The sequence below is a fragment of the Macrotis lagotis genome, chromosome 2, assembly GCF_037893015.1.
Source record: "Macrotis lagotis isolate mMagLag1 chromosome 2, bilby.v1.9.chrom.fasta, whole genome shotgun sequence".
In the NCBI taxonomy this organism is placed as follows: domain Eukaryota; kingdom Metazoa; phylum Chordata; class Mammalia; order Peramelemorphia; family Peramelidae; genus Macrotis; species Macrotis lagotis.
In genome coordinates this window covers 3969021-3992271 of record NC_133659.1, presented here as the reverse complement: position 1 = coordinate 3992271, position 23251 = coordinate 3969021, and the positions used below count along the sequence as shown (strand labels likewise).

Below are 23251 nucleotides of genomic sequence, written 5' to 3'. Positions count from 1 at the left end.
AAAAAAGGATGGATAGGATTCATATTTACAGACTTTTCAAAGAACTGCTGATTGTGTATTAGTTTTTTAAACTATTCAAATGAACAGCAACATCATTACCACATCAAGTTCTAATATGGAAGATACAGAAAGATAAATTCTATGATAATGAATATTATTGTTACAAAACATTCACCATAATGAAGATATGCCTGCCCATAGCTTCAAGTAATTTTGCTGAAATTTTAACAAAATTGTTCCTCTAAAAATGAATGTTTTCTCTAAAGTTACTGGGCACCAATATGATGCATATATAATAAGGGATTGCAAGGCTGCCATATTTGTTGGTATCTCCTGGATAGAAAGTATAGCATAGACATGATCTGAGAAGAAATGCATGGAAATAGATGACATCCATGATCTGGAGGATTTGAAATCCTAGTATAAGAAATTAATATATCAATGCAAAAGAAGGTTCATTGGAGCTGATTTCAGTAAATCTAGGCTTACACTTCATCTGTGATATCTGTGATCTCTGTGTCCTTGGGCTAGTTAAATTTGGACAGGGCAAATTGGGTTCCTCATTAGTTAAATTAGAGAATTTTGTCTAAATGCCAGAACTCCTTGCAGCTTTAAATCCTATGGACATGAAACTAAAGAGCAGTGTGACAGACTGGCCTTGGTGACAACTGCTTTAGGACTGAAGGCAATTACCCAGGGCTATCTAGAAACTCTCTCCATCAATTCTATTGCCACATATGGCACATAAGGGGCTGAAAAAGACTCCCACTATCTCTGAGAAGAGAGTGGTCCTTTGGAGACCAAAGGGGAGCAGCTACTGGGTTTGAACTCATTTTCTAAACTTCCTCACACTAGGATGGCTGTTGGCTTAATCTTTGAAACCTTCAGATTTTACATGTTGGAGAGTACCTGCCTCCCAGAATGGTGGTGAGGTCAAAGTGAAATAATGAATCAAAAGGGATGTGGCTAAGCTTCAAGGGTCATGAAAATCCCAGTAGTTACTCTTGTGAGCTTCTCTTGGATAAGTGGATGATTCTACAAGGTCTGAAGTACAGTAAAGGTTTATGAGAATGCATGGGTAGAGAAGAAAATTGGAATGAGGTTTAGTGAGGACCACTAAGCAAAGAAATAGAAATGGATATCGAATTTGGAAATGCTTGTGGAGTTAAACTATGTCAAAGGAAGGGTTAATCTACATTTCTCCTAATATTAACTCCCAATAATCAATTTTTCTACTAATCCACACATTATTTAGGAATCTGAAATTTTGACCCCTGAAATCAGGGGTCAAAATAATATAAGAATAAAGTTCAAAAAGAAGTTCAAAATTCACATACCATGTGATCTAATTTATTTGATAATTAATTATTTTCAATTATCAGGTTTAAATGTCACAAGAATCTGAAGCAGAATATTAAATGCCTTTTTTTAAATTCCAATTTTTAGAGACATTCATTACTTTCCTAAGCTGTCTCAGGAATTGGGCCAATAGTCTTGCCATAGAATCTCAACTAAAATTTCCTAATGGAAAAATCCCACATGAAGATTTCTCATAATCACCTTTCTTTCATCTGGAATCTGCTTTTCTTCAGTCTCTCTAAAGAATGATAAATCTTCAAATGCTGGGAATTTTCTCTCCTTTACCTTTTGTTCTAGATTGATTTTTTTTCCAGGAACTTGATAACGACGCGTCTGTAACCAGTTAAGGTAATGTTTTAGCCTAAAAAAAAGAAAAATGAAATATCAATTAATTTTCGGGAAATAAAACATTTGAAATTTCTCATATTACCTTATGATGAACACAAGTATTTATATCACTTTTAAGTTTTACATGTTATCTCATCTGATGCTCATAAAAAAACCTCTGCAACATGTGTTCATATTAAACCCCATGGAATAAATGAAGACCCAGGGTCACACAGTCAGCATCAGAGGAAAGAATGGAACCATAGAAATCTATTCAATTAATACGATGCTGCCCCTCTAGCATTTCATTGATGCCTCTATTTAAGGGGAAAAACCCATAGATATGTATCTGTAGATTCATTTCTGATTGTCCCCATTCAACCATGAGCTTCTTGGGAGCTCCGTCTCTATGTCATTCAGACTGCAGAACCTGAATAAACAAGTGTGATTGTTCTTTTTTGTCAATCAGTCAAGCCAGATTTTGCTAAGCTCAGGCTATGATCCAGGCAATGACAGCTAGGAGGGAACAGAAAGGGATGAACAACCATAATTCTTCTCCAGGGACTCACAATCAAATGCGAAAGAAAGAACCAAGTTAATGCCCAGAAAGCTTTAGATTGGATAGAGAGGAGATGCCATACCATAGAGAAAGTACTGGGAAAAAAGAGCAACTGAGGACTCCATGCTTTAGATGGAGTTTTAGTGGGGACTCAAAAAGAAGCCAGTGGGACAGTGAGGCTGCCATCCTGCCTGCACAGGGCTCCTGGCCCAATGTTGGGAAGATATAGGTTCACATCAGATACCATGCTTGCCTCAGTTTCATTAAATGAGATATGAGATAGAGAAGAAAATGGCCGAGAAAAGCCTAAAAGTGTCGCAGGGAGTTAGTCAGTACTAAAAAAGTGACAAAACAGCAAAGGGAGAATCTAGGCATGGTGGTCAATAAGAGAAAATGTCCAGAACTGAAAGATGGAGGATCTTGTTGCTGGATCACCAGATTAAAGAGTACACTTCAGGTAAGAAAGAAAAGGAAAATTCAAGGGGTAGGAAGAGATTCGGTGAAGAGCTTGGAATGACAGGCAAAGGCTTTTGTGTTTGATTCTGAAGGCAATAAGGAGTCACTGACATTTACTGAGTGTGTCAGGTGATGGAGGTTGGCAATGATCAAATTTGTACTTTAAAAAACACTTTGGTGGCTCAATGGAGGATGAAATGTTGTGGTAACATACAGAAAGTAGGAAGTAGGCTACTACAACAGATGAGCATGAGGTGATAAGGGTCTTCACCAGAGTGGCAGCACTGACATTAGAAAGAAAAAAGTTGTATTTGGGAGATTTGAGGGGAGCAGTGCATATTCATGAAAATTTTTATTACCAGAGGATTTTTACATGAAACTATCTCATGAAAATCTATTAAAGAGTAGCAACTGTTAGATTTTTAATTTTTTTCCCAATATCTTGTAACAACAATTTTTAATATTTTCTTTTTTAAAAAATTTTGAGTTCCAAATTCTCTCACTCATTCCCTAACTCCTCAATGAAAAAGTAAATGATTTGATGTGTGTGTGTGTGTGTGTGTGTATTAGTCATTTTGTGAAAGAAAACAGACCAAAAAAAACATACAAAAGTGAGAAATCTGCTTTGATCTACATTCTGATTTATCTCTACTTTCCCTGGAAGTGGAGACAGCACTTTTCATTATGAGTACTTTGGAACTGTCTTGTATCATATTATTGCTGAGAAAAGTTATGTTATTCATAGTTGAACACTGTTCAACACTGCTGTTACTGTGACCAATATTCTCCTGGTTCTGCTCATTTCAACTCTATATCAGTACAAGTAAGTCTTTCCAGGGTTTTTTCCAAATCATCCTGTTTGTCATTTCTTATTGTCCAAGTTTTTCATTGTAATAATTTATAACTCGTTTAGTCATTCCCCAATTTATGTTCATCCCTTTATTTCCAATTTTTGCCACCACAAAAAGCTACAAATATTTTCCTACAAATAGATCCTTTCCCCTTTATTTTTTTTTTCTTGGTTGGGGGAAGAGGAACACAAGTATTACTGGATGAATGGGTATGCGTAATTTTATATCCCTTTGAACATAGTTCCAAATTGCTCTCCAAAATAGTTGGATCAGTTCAAACTCTACCAATAGTATGGCAGCTTTCCCACATTCCCACCAGTCCACACTTAGGATTTTCATGTATTTGAGATATATTACAATGGGGACATGAACAGATTTTGGCAGTCGATTGAATATAGGAATGAAGAGATAATATGGCATCAAAGATGACATGATGAGTGCCTCTGAAGGACTGCAAAGATAATAGGGAAGTTCTTTTTTGGATGATTTGAATTTAAGATGTCTACTGACATCTTTTTGAACAGCAGTTAGAGATAAAAGATTGGATATTAGCAAAGAGGTTAGGGTAGGAGAGGTAGATTTGAGAATCATAAACTTAGAGATAGTAATAAAATCCATCGGAACTGATGAAATCACAAATGTAGCATAGAAGAAGAGCATAAAGCCCAGGACAGAATTATGAGGACCAACTATGTTTAAATAGAAGCATTTGGTTTAACCTCTATGAATGGGGAGTAGAACAAGTAAATGATAAAATCCTATTATTAAAACTATAATTTGGGGTAGGAGAAGAAACCCACACTATAAGTTCATCAGATTACTCTGTTATAATGATCTGAAGTAAAAATAAATAGTAGGAGAAAAACAGTCTGGATTTTCTATTTTTTTTGTAATTTTCACAATGCATTTAATGATTTGAACCAGGTCTCAACTTTTTAACATCAATATCCTTATAATCATGGTTTATGGCTGTGTCATGGAATTCTACAATTCTTAAAAATAAAAAATAAAAATGAGTCACCTAAGGGGTAGTGATGAAAAGGATAATTGTTATGAGTAGGCTGTGATACAACACTGTTAATAAAGATTCAGAGATTTAGCTTTAAGGATAGCAGCAAAAATGGGTCTTTTAAAAATGTGGTGGGCTCAGAGCCAAGACAGCAGCAGGGGCTCCCACAAGCTCTCCACCAGACCACTCCAAATACCTTTAAATAATGACTCTACACCCGCCTTGGAGTCAGGAGTACCTGGGTTCAAATCTGGTCTCAGACACTTAATAATTACCTAGCTGTGTGGCCTTGGGCAAGCCACTTAATCCCATTTGCCTTGCAAAAAAAAAAAAAACCTAAAAAAAAATAAAGTCTAGAGTGGCAGAACCTACAAAAAGACTGTGAAACAATTTTCCAGCCCAAGACAACTTGGAAGATCCTTGGGAAGAGCATGTTGAATCAGGATTAGAAAGAGCCCACAGGGCAGCCCAGGCAGCATCAGTGTGAACTGGCTCTAGACATCCAGAAACAGATCTTTAGGCACCTGGGGCCCTGGGGGAGGGAGGGAGGGGGTTCGGAAGGGGTGGCAGTTTCTAGACCTCATAGCCCAGGGATTGCCAAGGACAATTGGGAAGGACAGCCTAGCACAGGCCTCGGGGCAAACCTAAAGGATACATTGGTCAGCTGCATTTAGAGCACTCAGTCCATGGACTGTAAGGTGAGCAGGGGAATCTCAGAGTCTCCCTACTATCCCTGAGGCAAGACTCTGTTGCTTCACCCATACTCAGATCTGGGTCCCAATCTGGGGCTCCAGACTCAGGAAAAGGGGTAGAAGCAAAACAGAGCTCACAACTTACAGCAGAGCAGGGCCCCTCCTCACAGCTCCAGGGCAGAGGGATGTGTTTTTGGTCATCCACAGACCAAAGCACAAGCCAGGAGAGCAGTCAGAGCCTCTCACAAGACCTTGGAGGAAGTGAGAACTTGCAGATCTTTGAGAGGTTGTCTATGAAAAAGGCTGCAAAAACCCTCAAAAGCTTCTTCATTCTGAATGAGACTCCAACCTGAAGAAAGAATTAAAATCAAGTCATAGGCTATAGAAATAAGCAAGCCATAGAAGAAAAAAATCCAACCACAGACAATCTACCTTGATCCCATGGAGGACAAAAATATACACTCAGAAGATGACAAAGTCCAAGCTTCTGAATCCAAAGCCACCAAAAAAAATATGAATTGGTCTAAGGCTATTGACAAGCTCAAAAAAGAGTTTGAAAACAAAGAAAGGGATGTAGAGGAAAAATTGAGAAAAGAAATCTTAGCAATGTGGGAAAATCATGAAAACCAAGTGACAGCTTGTGAAGGAGATACCACAAAAATACTGAAGAAAATAACATCTAAAAAACCAGTTGAGTCAAATGGAAAAAGCAATTGCAAAGACTAATGAGGAGAAGAATGTGTTAAAAAGCAGCATCGGCCAGATGGAAAAATGAGATATGAAAGTTTCCTGAAAAATATAATTCCTTCAAATGTAGAATGGAGCTAAGGGAAACTGATGAATTAGTGAGAAATCAAGAAACAGTAAAACAAAATGAAAAGAATGAAACACTAAAAGAAAATTTGAAATATCTCAGAAGAACAACTGGTAGTAAATTGGGAAACAATTTTTACAACTAATATTTCTGATGTTTCTAAAATATATAGAGAACTTGTAAGGGGCTGTTGTGTGTGGGAGTACTGGCCTGAGGGAAAAAAGCTTTCATCACCTGATAGCATTGTTTTATTGGTTGATTGGAGAGTGCTACGGAAGTGGGAGTGGACCAGGGACTGGGGAGGATATTTAAGCACTTGTATTTGGTTTAATAAATGGAGAACTTGCCGTCTTTGTCTCCCGCCTCTTCAAAGGTGGCCTGAAAACTTGACTTCAGCTGGACTGAGCCAAGTCATAGTTTAGTAATAAATGATAAGCTAGCCTGTAGGCCCTCAATGAGAACTGAGTAAGATTTGTAAAACAACCAGCCATCCCCCAATTGACAAATGGTCAAAGGATATGCAAAGGCAATTTACAGATGAGAAAATCAAAGAGATCCATAGTCATACAAAAATTGCTCTAAATCATTACTTATTAGAGAAATGCAAATTAAAGCATCTCTGAGGTACTACCTCACAACTCTCAGATTGGCCAATATGACCAGAAAGGACAATGATCAATTTTAGAAAGGATGTGGGAAATCTGGAACACTAATTAACTGTTGGTGGAGCTGTGAACTCATCCAGCCTTTCTGGAGAGCGATGTGGAATTATGCCCAAAAGGCAATAAAAATGTGCATCCCCTTTGATCCAGCAATACCTCTACTAGGTCTATACCTAGAAGAGATCATGAAAAAGGATAAAACATCACTTGTACAAAAATATTCATAACAGCCCTGTTTGTGGTGGCAAAGAATTGGAAAATTACTCAATGTCCATCAATTGGGGAATGGCTTGACAAACTGTGGTATATGTATGTTATGAAACACTATTGTTCTATTAGAGACCAGGAGGGAATTCAGAGAAGCCTGGAGGGATCTTCATAAACTGATGCTAAATGAGATGAGTAGAACCAGAAAAACATTGTACACCCTAACAGCAACAAGGAGGTGATGCTCAACCTTAATAGACCTGCTCACTCCATCAGTACAAAAATCAGGGACAATTTTAGGGTGTCTGTGACAAGAATACCATCTATATCCAGAGAAAGAACTGTGGAGTTCAAATAGAGCCCAAAGACTATTACCTTAATTTTAAAAACAGTTGTCTTATCTACTACATAAGTTTGCTATCTTTTATATTTTATTTTTTCCTCAAGGATATGATTTTTTTCTCTCAACACATTCAATTTTGATCTATGTATAGCATGGAAACAATGTAAAGATTATCAGACTGCCTTCTGTGGAGGAGGTGGAGGGAGGGAAGGGAGAGTGAGAGAAAAAAATGTAAAATTCAAACCATTAAAAAAAGAGTTAGAAACTACTATAATTGGAAAACAAAATATTTATAAAAAATAAACAATATTTCCTACCATATAAAAGAAACACAACTGATCTGAAAAACAAATCCAGGAGAGAGATTTTAAAAAGTATCAGTACCTGAAAATCATGACTGGAAAAAAGCCTAGACCTCATTTTTCAACAAATTCTCCAGGAAAACTGCCCTGATATCCCAGAAGCAGAAGGTAAAATAGAAATTGAAAGAATCCACCATTCACCTCCTGAAAGAAATCCCAAAATGAAAACTGACAGGAATATTATTGTCAAATTTCAGAAATCCCAAGTTAAGGAGAAAATAATACAAGCAACCAGGAAGAAGTAACTCAAATATCGTGGAGCCACAGTCAGGATAATACAAGATTTAGCAGCTTCTACATTAGGGGCTTGTGGGGCTTAGAATATGATATTCTGGAAGGCAAAAAAACTTGGATACAACTGAAAATCTACTACCCAGCAAAACTGAACATACTTTTTCAGGGGAAAAGAAATTCAGTGAAATGGGGGACTTTCAAACTTTCCTGATAAAATGGCCAGAGTTAAGCAAAAAGTTTGATATCCAAGAACAGGACTCAGGTGAAACATAGAAGGTGGATGGGAAAGACTAAATATGAGGGATTTAATGATGTTGAACTGATTCTATTCCTTCATGGGAAGATGATACTGATAACTCTTAAGAACCTTTTCATTTATAAGGTGAGTTGGAAGGTACATACATATATCATAGAATATATAGAATATATAGGAGCATATATAGAATATAAGGGTATAACATATTAAAAAGGAGCATATATAGAATATAAAAGTATACCATATTAACAAGATGGAGTTAATGGGTAAGAAAGGAATGTACTGGGAGAAAGGGAAAGGAGAGGCAGAGTGGGTTAATCTATTTTACATAAAAGAGGCAAAAAAAAGAAAAGATTTTCCAATGGAGTGGAAGAGGGGGAAAGTGAAGAGGAGTGAGTGGACCTTACTCTCATCAAAAGTGGATCACACTCAGTTGGGTATAGAAAACTAGCTTATCCTAGAGGAAAATACGAGTAGAAAGGGATGGGAGAAAGGGGTTGGTGGAGAAGAGGTATAGGTGATAGAAGAGAGGGAAGTTTGTGAGAAGGTAGTTAGATGCAACACTTTTGGGGAGGAATGGAGTGAAAGATGAGAGAGAATAGAATAAATGGGAATAGCAAGGAATAAGATGGAGGGTAACATAGCTAACAATAGTAATTGTAGGGAAAATATTGAAGCAATTTCTCTGGACTTATGATAAAGAAAGCTATCTATCCCAAAGACAAAGCTGATGCTGTCTGAATACAGCCTGAAGTATACACTTTTTTCTCAGTTTATTTTTCTTGAGGTTTCTCTTTTTGTGTGTGAGTTTTATGTTTACTTTTGCAACATGACTATTATATTAATGTTTTTCATGATACATATTTTTTATCAATACCAAGAAACTAGCTGGTTTTGTAAGTAACTGTTAAAATTTGCTTTTGCATATAGTTAGGGGGAAATTTTTAAAATTAAAATAAATAAACTAAAATATAGTAGACTGGGAATGAATAAAGAGTGAAAATAAGCAAAGTATAATGATGTGTGTCGGTACCCTATTAATATTCTTGAAATGTCAAGAGTTCCAAGAGGAAAATTTCTAATACCCTGGATGAATGCCTGTGAAGGATTTACAAGAGGACAGAGATAAAAGTCATGAACAATAAAAAAGATATTAAAGAGTATTTATAGAAGTAGTACCAATGTTGATGAGATAAGAAAGTCTTTTAAAAATCCAAAGATCTATCTATACATCTAGTTCTCTAGTTGTTAGTCACCACTACTAAGAGATTTTAACATTATTATAATTTTGTGAACAAGTTCATAAGTTTGTATTTCATCTTCTAGTGCTTATAACGTTTTCTTTAATTATGGATTCCTGTTGATAGATTATTCAAAGTTTTACTTTTTTCTTATAAACAAATTATTTTGTTATCAAAACAATATTGCCATGATGTATATTATGTAATTTGAGACTGTGAACCTTAAATTTAAAGCCTTCATTTTTTGTCATTTTTCTTTTGTTTTTGCATAGTGAGATGATACCCTCAAAGACATTATCATTAGGATGATAGTTCTATCTTTCATAGGCTTTTGTGACCTCATCTTTGTAACTTCATTAATTTAATATTTATGTATCTGAAAGAATAATACTCAAGATTTCTTCTTACTGGGGTTCTTTCTGCCTTGGAAATATCTCGTTTTCCTAATGCAGTACTGCACTGACCAAGTACTAGGGAAACTTGTGCTATACTGCATGGAGTTTGTTTAGTAATCGAGATAGAAATACAAAATCCATCAGTCCCTATCTTTATGAAGTTTACCCACTAACACAGAAGATAATGTGTATATGTGTATTTTGAAAACACATACAAAATATATTCAGGACAATTTGGCAAGGAATCAATGAGCAGAGGAATCAGGAAAAAGGTCATTGAAAATGTCTCTTGACCAGAATGTTAAAGGAACCAGAGACCCTAACTTGCCCAGCTAAGAAGGCTGGTACAAAGCAAGATTGGTGGTGGGTCATATCTGAGTAGCTTTTCCCCTTGTTTTTTGTCTAGCTCCCCCATCCAACATACTTTTAGATACCTTTCTAGAATCCTAATCAGTGTCATGAGATTTCTTAGCTCTGGTTGGGCTTAGAAATGCTAGGCATGAGGGGAGAAGAATATAAAAGATACTCCAGGCTAGGAATAGGCTCTGGGCCAAATAAGAGTAAATGACTCTGTAGCTCATTCTAAGCTTTCTGGAAAGTGAACTTAAGTGGTATCAGCTACCTAGTCTCTTATCATAATAAAGGATGAGGTAGGAAAGAGGTATTTCCTAGGGTTTAGATCAATCTTGCAGTAGGGGTATCAATAAATTTACACAAAATCAGGGGAGTGGGATTCCTCCAAACCTCAGGCTAGGCTAGAGTCAGGGAATACAAGGTCTCTTGTACAACTGAGTAGGACAGCTCTCTATGGCTTTGATTCAAGAGAATCAGGGAATCTTCTCATCCTTGATTAGAAGAAAGGAGGGGCAAAGTAATTTGACGCTGGATATAGTTTTTGAAATCCAGCAACTTTGATTAAGAACAAGGGAAGAAGGATTATAGGAATCTCTGGGACTCTAGTGCAGACAAAGAGAGGGCCTAAAGCAGGTGGAGCAAGAGGATGTCTTGCTTTTGGACTTGTGTGGAGATGGGGTAGTATCTATTCTTCTCATGATGGTGGGAAACTACAGAGACTTCCAAGAATGTCTGGATTTGGGGACAAAGGGAGCAGGAATCAATGTTCTGAAGACAATTCACTTGAAGAATGAGAGATGAAAAGTGGGTGGTGCCTCTTAGAAACATCCTATCATTCAAAAACTGTCATCAGGAGTTCCCTTCTACATGGAACCTTCCTTGAGTCTTGTAGGTGCAACTGCCTACCTCCCACACCTGACACACACTGAAGATTTATTTTGCATCTACTGATAAACATACATTTTGTCTCACTGATAGTGATAAAGCATTGCTTCATTTTTGTCTTTTAATCCCTCAATCTAGTCCCATACCAGGTGCACAATAAATGATCAACTTTGTATGCAACAGGAATAATAAACAAGACTGAAGATAAGGGGGGGTCTCTCATTATTGGGCAGGATCTCAGAGAATAAGTGATGGCAGCTAGGAGTAAAGACACTTGTAGAGGGATTGAACTCATTAGAACAAAGAATCACCACATGATCAAAAACTTCAGAAATGAAGAAGGGAATAAGAAATAAGGTAGAGGAGTTCTGAAATATAGAATTTGGAAGAAAAAGTTCACAATGGATGGCTTCAGTTTTCTCAGTAAAGTGTGAAGTAAGATTCTCTGGTAGTGGGGGTGATACTAAGGTAGGTAATTTAAGGAATGAAGCCGGCTAAGAAAAAAATGAGTTGAAACACTGTTTGACTTGAAATTAATAATTAGATACTATAAATTTGTTCTATATTTTTTGGTAATCACATAATCTAACATGGCAGGCAAATGATAGACATTGGATGAACATTTGTTGATGCACTGATTGGTTAACATAAGTGGACTCAGCAGGGTTCAATAGTATCCAGAAGCATGCTAAGAGAAGCAGAGAAGACAGATGATGAGAGTAACCCAGTTTGTTGTTTGGCAAGCAAGAAACAGCAACAAGATAAAAAAAATGCAGAGATGAACTCATTTTGTCTTTTGTCTTTTTTTTAGGTTTTTGTAAGGCAATGGGGTTAAGTGACTTGGCCAAGGCCACACAGCTAGGTAATTATTAAATGTCTGAAGCCAGATTTGAACTCAGGTACTCCTGACTCCAGGGCCAGTGCTCTATCCACTGTACCACCTAGCTGCCCCAATGAACTAATTTCTAATACAAATCTTCAAAGATAGGAAAGTAGAAACCTGAAAAGGTTGATGAAATAGGACAGTATTGAGTGACTATAGTTCATGAGACAGGGGAAAAAGTAGTTTTTGGAGAAATGAGAAAGAGAAGCAACCCTTGGAGAGGTAGTTGTAATCAGAGAAAGGAAATTCAGAATTCTTATCCAATACTAGAAAAGATGATAACAAGTAAACAGTGAGTCACTGAGGCAGAGTACAGGTTCAGATCAAGGAAGTTGAGGATGTTGATGTACTTGGGAGGTCATATCATATAAGTGCATAACGACATGTTTATTGTAGTCTCCAAGTCAAGGGGCAGGAATTGAGTTTAAAAAGTCCATGAGTCAGAAACTATCTGAAAAAGAGATATATTCACCAAAATAAAAATAGATGCAGATAAAGACAACGAGATCATTTTTAGTGAAAGCAGCAGAGGAAGTCCCAAAAGAGGTCTTGAGGAACAGAGTTTAAATAGTTCTCCTCCTGGTCCAGCATACTGGAAAGCATGAGAGGACAAAGAGAGGTCCTATTTGGTTAAAATGTGAAATGGAAGTGCAAGGGTCTTGTTAGTGAAAATGGAGAAGTAACAATGAATCTCAGAGATATTTTCAAGGAAATCATACTAGGAAGTTAGACCTGATGTGCAATGAATGGTCAAAGGAGAGAAAAAAATAAAAAATAAGTCAACAATATCTATCCTTGGAAGAATAGGGTCTCATCACAAAAACAGGAAAGCTAGGAAGGGGGACAGAGTCTTTTTTTTTAACATAGAATCTAATGTAATCAAATATTCTGCAACTCTGAACTGGTAAAGGGTCAGAATTAGAAATTTGGATTTGGAATACTAAACTTAAAGATTCGGACGGGAACTTCAATCCAATTCAACAACATTTATGATGCACTGTAATCCTTAATGGATTACAATAAGGAATGAAATTCAAAAATACAAAATGGTGGCCTCTGATCCCATAAGTCACTCAATCTATGACAAGTTAAGAATTAACACAAATAACAAATAACCATAGTACAAATTAGAGTTTAATTAAGTGCATAAAACAGGTGAAAATTGATTAAAAGATGTAAATAGAAAGGGAATCAGAGCAGCCTTTATGGAGGAAGGAAACAGCTAAGTAGAGTGAGGTCTGAGGACAGGCCTCCCAGGAATGAGCATATTTTGTCATCATATCATCTCATAATCAGTCTCATCTTAAGTCTCTTTGAATCTATAAGTAGTTAAGTTTGCAATGGACCATTTGCCCTTCTTCTGATTAGCTAACTCAACCTATTCCTAAGCTATATTTGCCCCACAAGAATTTGCAGTGGAATAAATAATAAATATTAAAGTATCTTGATCCCATATAATTTCCATAATAAAAATTTAGAGCCAAGTGACTCTATTAGTGTTTCCTGAGGCATACCAAAAAGTACTTTGGAGACCTGAGTGGAATGAAACACTAGTGGATGATATCACATTTATAGAATAAATTCTAATCAAAATAGTCAATAACATATTAGAAGTTGTTCTTAACAGATTGATTTTGGCCATGACAGATATCTTGAAATTATTGTTCTGGTTCTAATGAGAATTAGATAACTTCTTATTATAACTAAATTGATGGATAAATCAAATCTATGGCTATAAAAATACAAAATTGGTATTTGCAGAAACTTTTTAAAAGGCCTGAAGTATTATGTCTTTCAACAATATTGAAATGACATTTTAGTTTTACTTCTAGTGAGTTCAATTAAAAATATTAATGAATGCAAGTTACTCTTCTTGTTAAAAACTTAAAACGGACACTAAATTAATGAGGAGTATTGATGGTATGAGAATAAAATGCACAAAGAAACAAAACTTGTAAAAGAAAAACAAAGGTATATGGGAGGGAAGCAGGTTTATGACATCATGTGAAGTAATATGATATCATCATGGATAGAGAGGACTGTCTGGAAATTCCTATCTCTGTGACCATGGAGAAAACACAAAACCTCTTAGTCCTGCAGGCAACAACCTAAAGCTTCAGGTTACAGACAAGTAACCAACAACAGGAATTCCTTACAGAATAGGAATGTCAAGCCTAAAGGAAATTAGACAATAGATGAAGAATAAATGAATGAATAAATAGATGAATGGATGGATGGATGGATGGATATACAGATAAAGAATAATTACAAATAATTAATTTAAAAGGACAGGAAATGTGCTCATGCTGGAGATGAAGAAAGTGATTGAATATAAACACCTGTAAGTAATCAATTAATAAAAACGTATTTTGAGACAGAATTTGTACTAGAAAATGGAGATACAAATACTAAAATTTAACAGGTCCAAAATTTGAAGTTTATGACTTGAATCCAAGGGCTCCTCAAGACCCCCCAAACTGACACTAGCTTAACTGCTCAGTAGATTTTGTGATGGTTTAAGTATGAGAACAGGAGTAGGAAGTGTCATTTAAATGTAAAAAGTTTTAAATATTGTGGGGTTTATATTTCATCATAGAGAAAATGACTAGAATCTTAAAAAGGTTGTTGTAAAAAGAAGAAAACAACAGAGACTACCATCTTGAACCTGTGCTGTTAGCATGGGATAAAGACCAAGTCTGACTTTCTCCTCCTCAAGAGTGTTGAAGCCTCCTCTCTCTGATCCAGTGACCCCAAGGCAAAGACAATCCAAGAAAAGCAGCATTTCTGAAGAGTCTCCTCAGAGTCAGGGACACAAACTCAGCATTTTATACATACTGTCTAGTCACCTTTTCAGTTTCCTTGCAGTATTCCCATTCATATGCCAGTCCCTGTTTGTGAACGTATCACAAGATTTTGTCCAGAGACCTCTTTTCTCATTTCCAAACATTTCTTTTGGTAATATCACCAGTTTTAAATCTATTCAACTGCCACCTTCTATATCTATTCTCAGAACTCATTTCTCTACTGAACTCTAATTCTACATTGCCAATTCCAATGAGATACTGTCATCTCCAACTCAAATAGGATCAAAATAGAAATTTTCTTTTAAATATAAGCTTGCTTACTCTTTCTAGCATCCCATTTCTATTGAGGAAACCCACATGATTCATGACCTATAGATTTTCAAGAGAAACAAATCTTGACTCTGGATTCTCACCCAACACCCCAAATTGGTCATTCTTGCCAATATTACTTCCTTACTGTTGGCTGGCTTTCTATTCATACCCAAAGTATCCTGTTTTCTACATAGATCTTTTTCCCCTAACCTAAATTCCACCCAGCTATCAAACTGATGTTCTTAAAGACAGGTTTGATGATGTCAGAATTATACCTGGAGGTCTTGGTGAGCCACTAGTTAGTTTACTACATAGGAGGAAATTCAATAAATTCTATCTGGTTTTTTACTATATCTCCAAGATCAAATTAAAATTTTGGGTTTGACATTCAAAGTACTTCTGAACTCACCTCACAGATTTGCCAATTCCATTTTTATAATTCTCACCCTACACCCAAAAGTAGGTTTAGATCTAATGACATTGGATTCTTTGCTGTTCCATGTCAACATGCTACAATAAGACCACTACTAGGCCTGTATCCCAAAAGAAAAAAAAATGAGAAAAGAACTTATTTGTGCAAAAATATTTATAGCAGCTCTTTTTTTTGTAGTGGCTAAAAACTGGAATTCAATGTGATGTACATCATTTTGGAAAAGGCTAAATAGGCTGTGGGATAGGATTACAATGGAATATTCTTAGAATATATTAACAAGCAAAATGATTTCAGAAAAAACCTGTAAAGACTTACAGGAACTGAAGCAAAGTGAAATGAATAGAACCAAGAAAAAATTGTGCACAGTAAAAGCAATATAGTTTCATTATGAACTATGAATGACTTAAATATTCTCAGCATATTATCCACAAAGTTTTGATAATGCTTGAATACAGAGTGAAGTACACTGTTTTTCCCTTTCTTCCTTTCATTATTTTATGTGTATATTCTCCTACAAAATGACTAATATGGAAATGTATTACATGATTGCACATATGTAAACTAAATCTGATTGTTTAGGACCATTTATCTCATAGTTATGGTGCATTTTGAGGCAAAGACTATATGAAATAGGGGATAGGAAGAACCAGTTGCTAATTTGGGTAAAACAAATAATTTTAAAAATAATTACCTTCCTTCATGCTAATACTAAAACAACTGCAGCAACAATAAAAACCTGCCACTTTGGCATTGTAGATGGGAAGGATCAATCCTAGACCAATACGACTGTTAGTCCTAGACTCCCAAGACCAATAAGGAGATTGCTATAATGATTCAGATGAGAGGCAATGAGAGCTTGGACAATGACGACAACCATGGGAGTTCAACTACTGTCTTGTAAACTAAGCTTTTTCTGATAATGAAATATCGAATTAATGCCCCATCAATTTTTTAAATTTCATATTTGCACTCTAAATGTGGCACTGATCTGCATTGATAGAGGAATTTTTTCTCACTGATCTTCATTGATAGAGGAATTTTTTCTCACTGGGAATTTCTGTACCAGTGAAATAACAGATCTGGTCCCAAAAGAAATATTTTGTGATGAGTTATAATATATTCTCATGTTGTCTTTCCTCAGTAGAATATATCTTCATTAAGACTAATAATTAATTTTTATTTTTGCTCTTTTTATCCCCACATTTAACATAGGGCTTGGCACATAGTAAATGTTTAATAGCTTCATACTGAATAAATGAATATGAATCACGAATGAAGTAGGGAGACTATTATTGTCTTTCATAGCAGCTCCTGCAACTGTGTTTTGCAAAATAAACCTCAATTACAAAATATTTAGCTATATCTCACATCATACATCTCCTTTATAGAAAAGTTATCAAAAGTAAGAATCTAGGGGCGGCTAGGTGGTGCAGTGGATAAAGCACCGGCCCTGGAGTCAGGAGTACCTGGGTTCAAATCTGGTCTCAGACATTTAATAATTACCTAGCCATGTGGCCTTGGGCAAGCCACTTAACCCCATTGCCTTGCAAAAATCTAAAAAAAAAAAAAAAGTAAGAATCTAGTCAATTCCAACTAGTCAAACCGATAATGTTGAAGCTTTAGTACTATCAGACTTGGAAATCTATCCCCAAAATTGATCCAAATTGTGTGGATACAAGCATCTATATGTGTGGGCATGCAGAGTCATTTGTGATTTCGTAGCACACTCTCTCTGGCAAATCCTTCTTGACACTGATTAGCCCAATATGCCAAGAATTGTAAGAGACATAGATGCAGCAGGATTTATTTCCCATTTGCAAGACAAAAAATGCCATTGAAAACCACTCCAAGAGGGTATTGCTTTTGAGGGCAGACCTATGGTCAGGAAAGGGTCAGCCCTAGATTCAGGAAGGTGGACCCAATCTCATGAGGCTCCTTCTCTTTGGGTTCCTGAGAGGTCAAAGAAAGCCTTCCTTTGGTGCAGCTAGGTGGTACAGTGGATAGAGCATGAGTCCTGGAGTCAGGAGGACCTGAGTTCAAATTAGACCACAGACACATAATATTAATTGCCTAGCTGTGTGACCTTGGGTAAGTCACTCTTAACCCCATTGCCTTAAATAAAATTAAAAACAAAGCCTTTCTTCCAGTTCAACAAAGTATTTCTACATAGAATTTCAGTATTGAAAGGAACCTTCAACTTCTACCCATTCTCAATTTAAAAGAATCCCCACTGAGCCTTGGCTTGAAAACTTCCAAAGAACAGAAATTCTAAGTTGCCATAGCCCTGCCATATATCAAGCAGGATAAGCAGCACTCTAAGGGATTTCCCAATTCAGATCCCTGGGAGGACCCCTCAGATAGTCATCCAAACTCCACACTATTCAGGTGAGAAAACAGGCCCAGACAGGCTGGTTTGCCCAAGATCATAGGGTTAGTAAGGGTTTAAAACTAACCATTCTGACTCTACTCTACACCCATGGAGCTTTCCATGAAAGCCCATTTCTGTTAAGAGCTAGTCAATCTACAAGCTAAGGCAGCTTTCTCTCTTGGAAACAGGGTTGTAAAGGAAGGTACATAAATGCCTTACATAAATATTCCTATCATAAGTCATGATGTCACATGTGCTCTAAGAAGCAAAATGATCCTGGAGGTTGAAATGTCCAATTGAAGGCCTCTGAAAGGTTTCATTATATGGAACTTGAAGTTTTAGAAAGAGTACAAAGATCTTAGATCCAAGAGGGATTCCTGCAAGGAGACACAATTTTAATGTTCCTAGCTCAGAATAGTAAAGGAAAGAAAACCTTCCTCTATAATCTCCTCCAGACTCATTGTTCCAACTAAGTATGTTACTCTTTTGGTAAAAGCCATCAGCAGATGCAAAACTCTCTTTCCCCCTAGGAACCAACAAAACACCTCAACATCAGCTCAAATATTTCAAATAGAAGTCATCAGATAAAATGAAATAACAATAGGTCCACCAAGCAAACAGTTTTAATTTGCCACACATGTTGATTAATATTTTGGTATAATAAAGATGACGATTTGTACAGTACTCTGTAAACCTTCAAGCATTACATAAATGTGGAGTATTGCTACTGGCCATAATTTCTCTCTAGTTAAAAGATTTTCATTTACAACAATATGTCACTTTAAAAAATAGATACCATCAATCATAACTAGCCCCAGGACCACAGAATGATGGAAATCAGAGTTTCTTCCATTCCAAACCTATTATAAGTTTTGTCTAGAGACTCAACTCCTAATGGTGAAATAAAAAAGAAAGGAAAAAAAGATTTCTAAGACTTCCTTTATTTCAATACATGTAAGTCCTAAAGTCTCATCTATACTTATATCTATTGTTAGACTCTAGTGCACCAACCACAATTTTTTTGAAATCTAATTCTAAGAGTGGTTGGGCTATTTTGTGATCACTAGATAAGACCTTGGATAGCTTGAAAAACTATTGATACTTTTAGTGATTCATCTATAATATCCAAATTATTTTGACCTTAGCCATTCCAAGACCTCTAACTAAAGTATGCAATGTGACAACTCATTCTCTGAAAGTCTCCAAATTCAAATAGTCTGAATAACTGTTAAGAGACAACCAGATAGATATTTTATTTCTTCCTAAGGAATCTTTACCATTTATCTTTTACTATAATATAATTATGGAAGTAATGTTGGAGATATGTGTTAAGCCTAAAAATATCAACAAATCAATATCAATATTATATAACACAAACTTGTATATATAGACTTCTATAAATTATAGCTGTTTCCTTTGAGAAAGAAAGGGATGATGTAAGCATAAATTATCAAAAAACAAAATAATTGAATTATCTTTAATGTAAATGACTGATTTTAAAAGTGGAAATCATGTATAATTATATTACATAGTTTTAAAATACTATCAAAATAAATATCTAAGTGAATAAAAATCAGAAGATATGGTCTACAACTGAGTCAACTCTAACCTGAGTGTATAAACCAAGCTATTAACATAGAAAAATGAGAAATGGATACAATAATGATAGACACAATCTAACAGATTTTCCCAAAAGATAATGAAAGATCCTAGAAATAAAAAGGAAGAATTAGATTTTCCACAACATTCAGCATCAGACCATATCTTTCCAGGAACCCAACTGACTTTTCTATCCTTCCTCAAAAGCTTCTCTGTTCCCTACCATCTCAGAATCATGCTTTTTTATTTCTATTTCACTGGGGGGGAAATGAAGTCATTTGCAGAACACTTTCTTTCTCTCCTATTCCTCATCTCACATCATGCAGATGCCTTCCACAATCATCTCTTCCTTCATCCTTATCATGTGAAGATTGAGCACTTCTCCTTGCCAAGGAAAAGACCTCCCCTTGTACCATCCTGACTTCTCCAGCAGCTTGAAACCTCTTTTATCCCTACTCATGACTTTTTCCCCCAATTACATCTTTCCTATAATCAAAAAAAACTCCATTGATATATTCTTCCCCACATCAAAACAATTAAGATGCACATATGAAGGACTCTCACATACCAGGTTCTGTATAAGTTCCTTGGAATACAAAGAAAAAACATGTCAGCCTCTTGCCTCCAAGCATCTTACATTCTGATTAAATAAGATGAAGTTTTGGTTCTCAAAACTTTGATAGGAGTCATTTGAAATGATGACATGGAGTTCAGCAGAAAAACATTGGTTAAAATGATCTTCAGAATTCAAGGAAATTGTTGGTCATGGTAATTATTCAGTGAGTACAAAGAATAAGCATATACTTTTTAGAATGCATTGTGCGGTACTTTCAAAAGATTGACAAAGCATTATCTGCAAAGGGCTGCAAATTAACATATTAATGAAAGTTTTCAAGACATTATGGGAGAGCTGAGGTTTTTGCGGTAATATCTAATGTGCCATTAATAATGTGTAAAATGCATAAGCATGAAGGACAGAAATTTTAAAGGTCTATACTTCAAAGAGTTATTAGTTTAAGAGAGTGCAGCTCAGCTATTATGTATTTAGAAATTAGGTCTACTTGTCTCCAAGAGAAAATGATTAGGACACTGTAGCCACTACCTTTCATTCTGCCTTTCTAATAACAATGAGCAATGTACACAAAAGTATAAAAAAAGCAATAATTACAAATAGTAAATGTAAGTGAAAAGATAAAAGGAATATGGCAGCAACAAGAAAATACTCTTTGGGGGATAAATACTTTGTAAATTTATGGCCTATGAAAGTACAAATCTGCGGAAAGTAAAAGTGTTCTGGATTTTAGTTCCTTTCGGAACTGCCCCTTTTGACTTTTCTGGTCTTGTGACCCTCTCCTCTTGTCTATACCCTCCTGGATCCAAGCATAATGGCACACTGGGGTCCCTCACACACATCTCATCTCCCATCTCCCTTTCTCACTGTATATTGGTTGTCCCCATACCTAGAATATTCTTCCTTCTCCCTTCCCCCTCCAAGAATCCCTGGCTTCCTTTAAATTCCAGCTCAAATAATATCTCCTGTAGGATACCCACTCCCACTCCATTCCCCAAATCCTAAAACCTTCCAGCTAATTTTTCTGTTTCGTTAGGGTATAAGCCATTGAAATGCATGACACTAAACTTCAAAAATTGATGACAAGTCCTCAAAAAGTACCACTACTTATCTCCCAAAGAACCTGTACATGGCACAAGAAGCAGTAATTATAACTGAATAACTCATTGGTTTAAGATTGGGAAAGGATTATTACAAGTCTGTATGTTATTTTAGCTTTTCTAACTGATATGCAAGATATATTACGTGAAATAACAACCTAGATGAATTTAAAGCTGGAATACAGGTCAACAGGAGCCTCAATCTCAGCTATGTTGATAATAGCATTCTGGGGGCAGAAAGAGAAAAGGAATAAATTCAGTTCTTGATGAGAGTGAAAGAGGAGTTCCAAAGCTGGTTTGAAGTCTAAAATTTGAAAATAAAAAGAAAACGAAGCTCTTGGCAATGGGTCCCATCACTTCCTGGCAAATGGAAGGAGAAGAAATGGGCTCAAAGATCACTGTAGCTGGGAAGTGCAGCCATGAAATTAAAAATTCCTTTCTCCTTGGAAGGAGAAAAAAGCAAAGATATTACCTTGTCAACAAAGATCCAAATAATTAAAATTTAAGGTTTTTTTTTCCAGTGGTAATGTATGGCTGTAAAAGTTGAATTATAGGGAAAGTGGAGTGCAACACAGTCGGTGCTTTCAACTTGTAGCATTGGAGAAAAATTCTGAGAGACCTTAGGACAATAATTAGATAAAACCAGTCAATATTTTAAAATTTTAATTCAGACTATTCACTGGAAGGGTAAATATTGAAATTGATGTTTGTATACTTTGGTCCCATGTGAGAATATATGACTCACTGGAAAAACCCTGATTTGAGAAAGATTGAAGGCAAATGAAAAGAGTATGGAAGAGGGCAAGATGGATAAAAACAGTGTCATGGAAGCAATGAATGTCAACTTGGACAGACTTGGAGAGAATGGTGGAGAGAATACAAGGGCCTGGCATGCTCCTGGCTATGGGATCATGAAGCCTTGGACACATGAAGAAGAGAAAGCAAGTTTCAAATGAATAAAGATTAAAAAAAAATCAAATGGAATTCAGCTTTAAGAACTTATGGAATCCCTACGCTTCATCAAACAAATATAACCCCCCAAAAACTTGGTTAGAACCAGGTCTTTGTGCTCTAACCCCTTAAAGCCTAGGAGTTTAATGCTCATTCATTTAGCAATTTTAATTAAGTTTGATCTAAACAAACATGCCTGCTTTAAAACCACCTGGAGCTCTCTCTCTCAAATGCTATCATCTACTTTTGATGAGAGTGAAAGAGGAATTCCAAAGCTGGTTTGAAGTCTAACATTTGAAAATAAAAAGAAAACGAAGCTCTTGGCTTCTTTTTTGCATGTCTGTCATGAGAAAGGAGTTGGCAGGATTTTCTTAACTTCCCACCAAACTCTGCCCATGGCAGACAAGGGAGGAAGAGGGGCAATCAGTAGGAAGGGTAAGAAGAGGGGCAACCAGTGAGGAGGGAAGCTCCATTCATTCAAAATTGAAATGGAAATGGTGCTGACTATTGGCATTCACATAAATATCCAGTTCTGTATTTTTCTATAATGCTTTCTCAAATTCTCCTACATGCATGTTTCAATGGAAATGAAGAAAGCAATTGAGCAACTACTGATCAGAGGATCACTCTGAGAGAAAGGGGTGTCTATGTGCGTGTGTCTATGTGTCTGTGTGTGTCTCTGTGTCTGTCTGTGCATGTGCATTTGTGTGTGTGTGTGTGTGTATGACAGAGAGATAGAGAGACACAGACAGAGACCAGCAGAGAGGTAGAATTAAAGGCAAAGAAGAGGAGAGGAAGCCAAAGGAGGGATAGGAGGGGGAGAGAGGGGAGACCCAAAGGGAGACAAAGATTTGTATTAGATCCTAGAGAAGACACAAAGTTTCCCTTGCATAGAAGACATGGTTCCTCTCCTAATGGAATTTAAGAGCTTGTTGTTATTATTATCCTCCAAAGGAAAGGAGCTGGCTTTAACTCATTCCAGAATCCTAGGTTACGTCAACAAAGGTTGCTTAGCTGCTGCCCAGGTGCCAGGCCCTGGCTAAAAAAGCAGCCACAATCATTCCAGCCTTCGAAGAGCTCATGATCTAAAGGGCTATGGGCCAATAAGAGAAATATGTAGGATAAATTACAGAACATCTTAGAGGATAATACAGGAAATACACTAAAATTAAAAGCATTTTATTAATAAACAGGGTGGAATAAATGTTTTACAAATATTAACTC

The 23251-nt window shown here is 36.2% G+C and overlaps 1 protein-coding gene across 3 annotated transcripts in view; it reads right to left on the bottom strand.

Moving 5' to 3' along the window:
* The window catches only part of LRRIQ3 (leucine rich repeats and IQ motif containing 3), an 84492-nt gene that overhangs the window by 1303 nt on the left and 59938 nt on the right, over positions 1 to 23251 (bottom strand). For all 3 annotated transcript variants that reach the window (XM_074221184.1, XM_074221183.1, XM_074221185.1), the window contains exon 5: positions 1561 to 1720. In XM_074221184.1, the coding sequence (XP_074077285.1) occupies positions 1561 to 1720 (160 nt within the window). The remainder of the gene's footprint in view (positions 1 to 1560; positions 1721 to 23251) is intronic.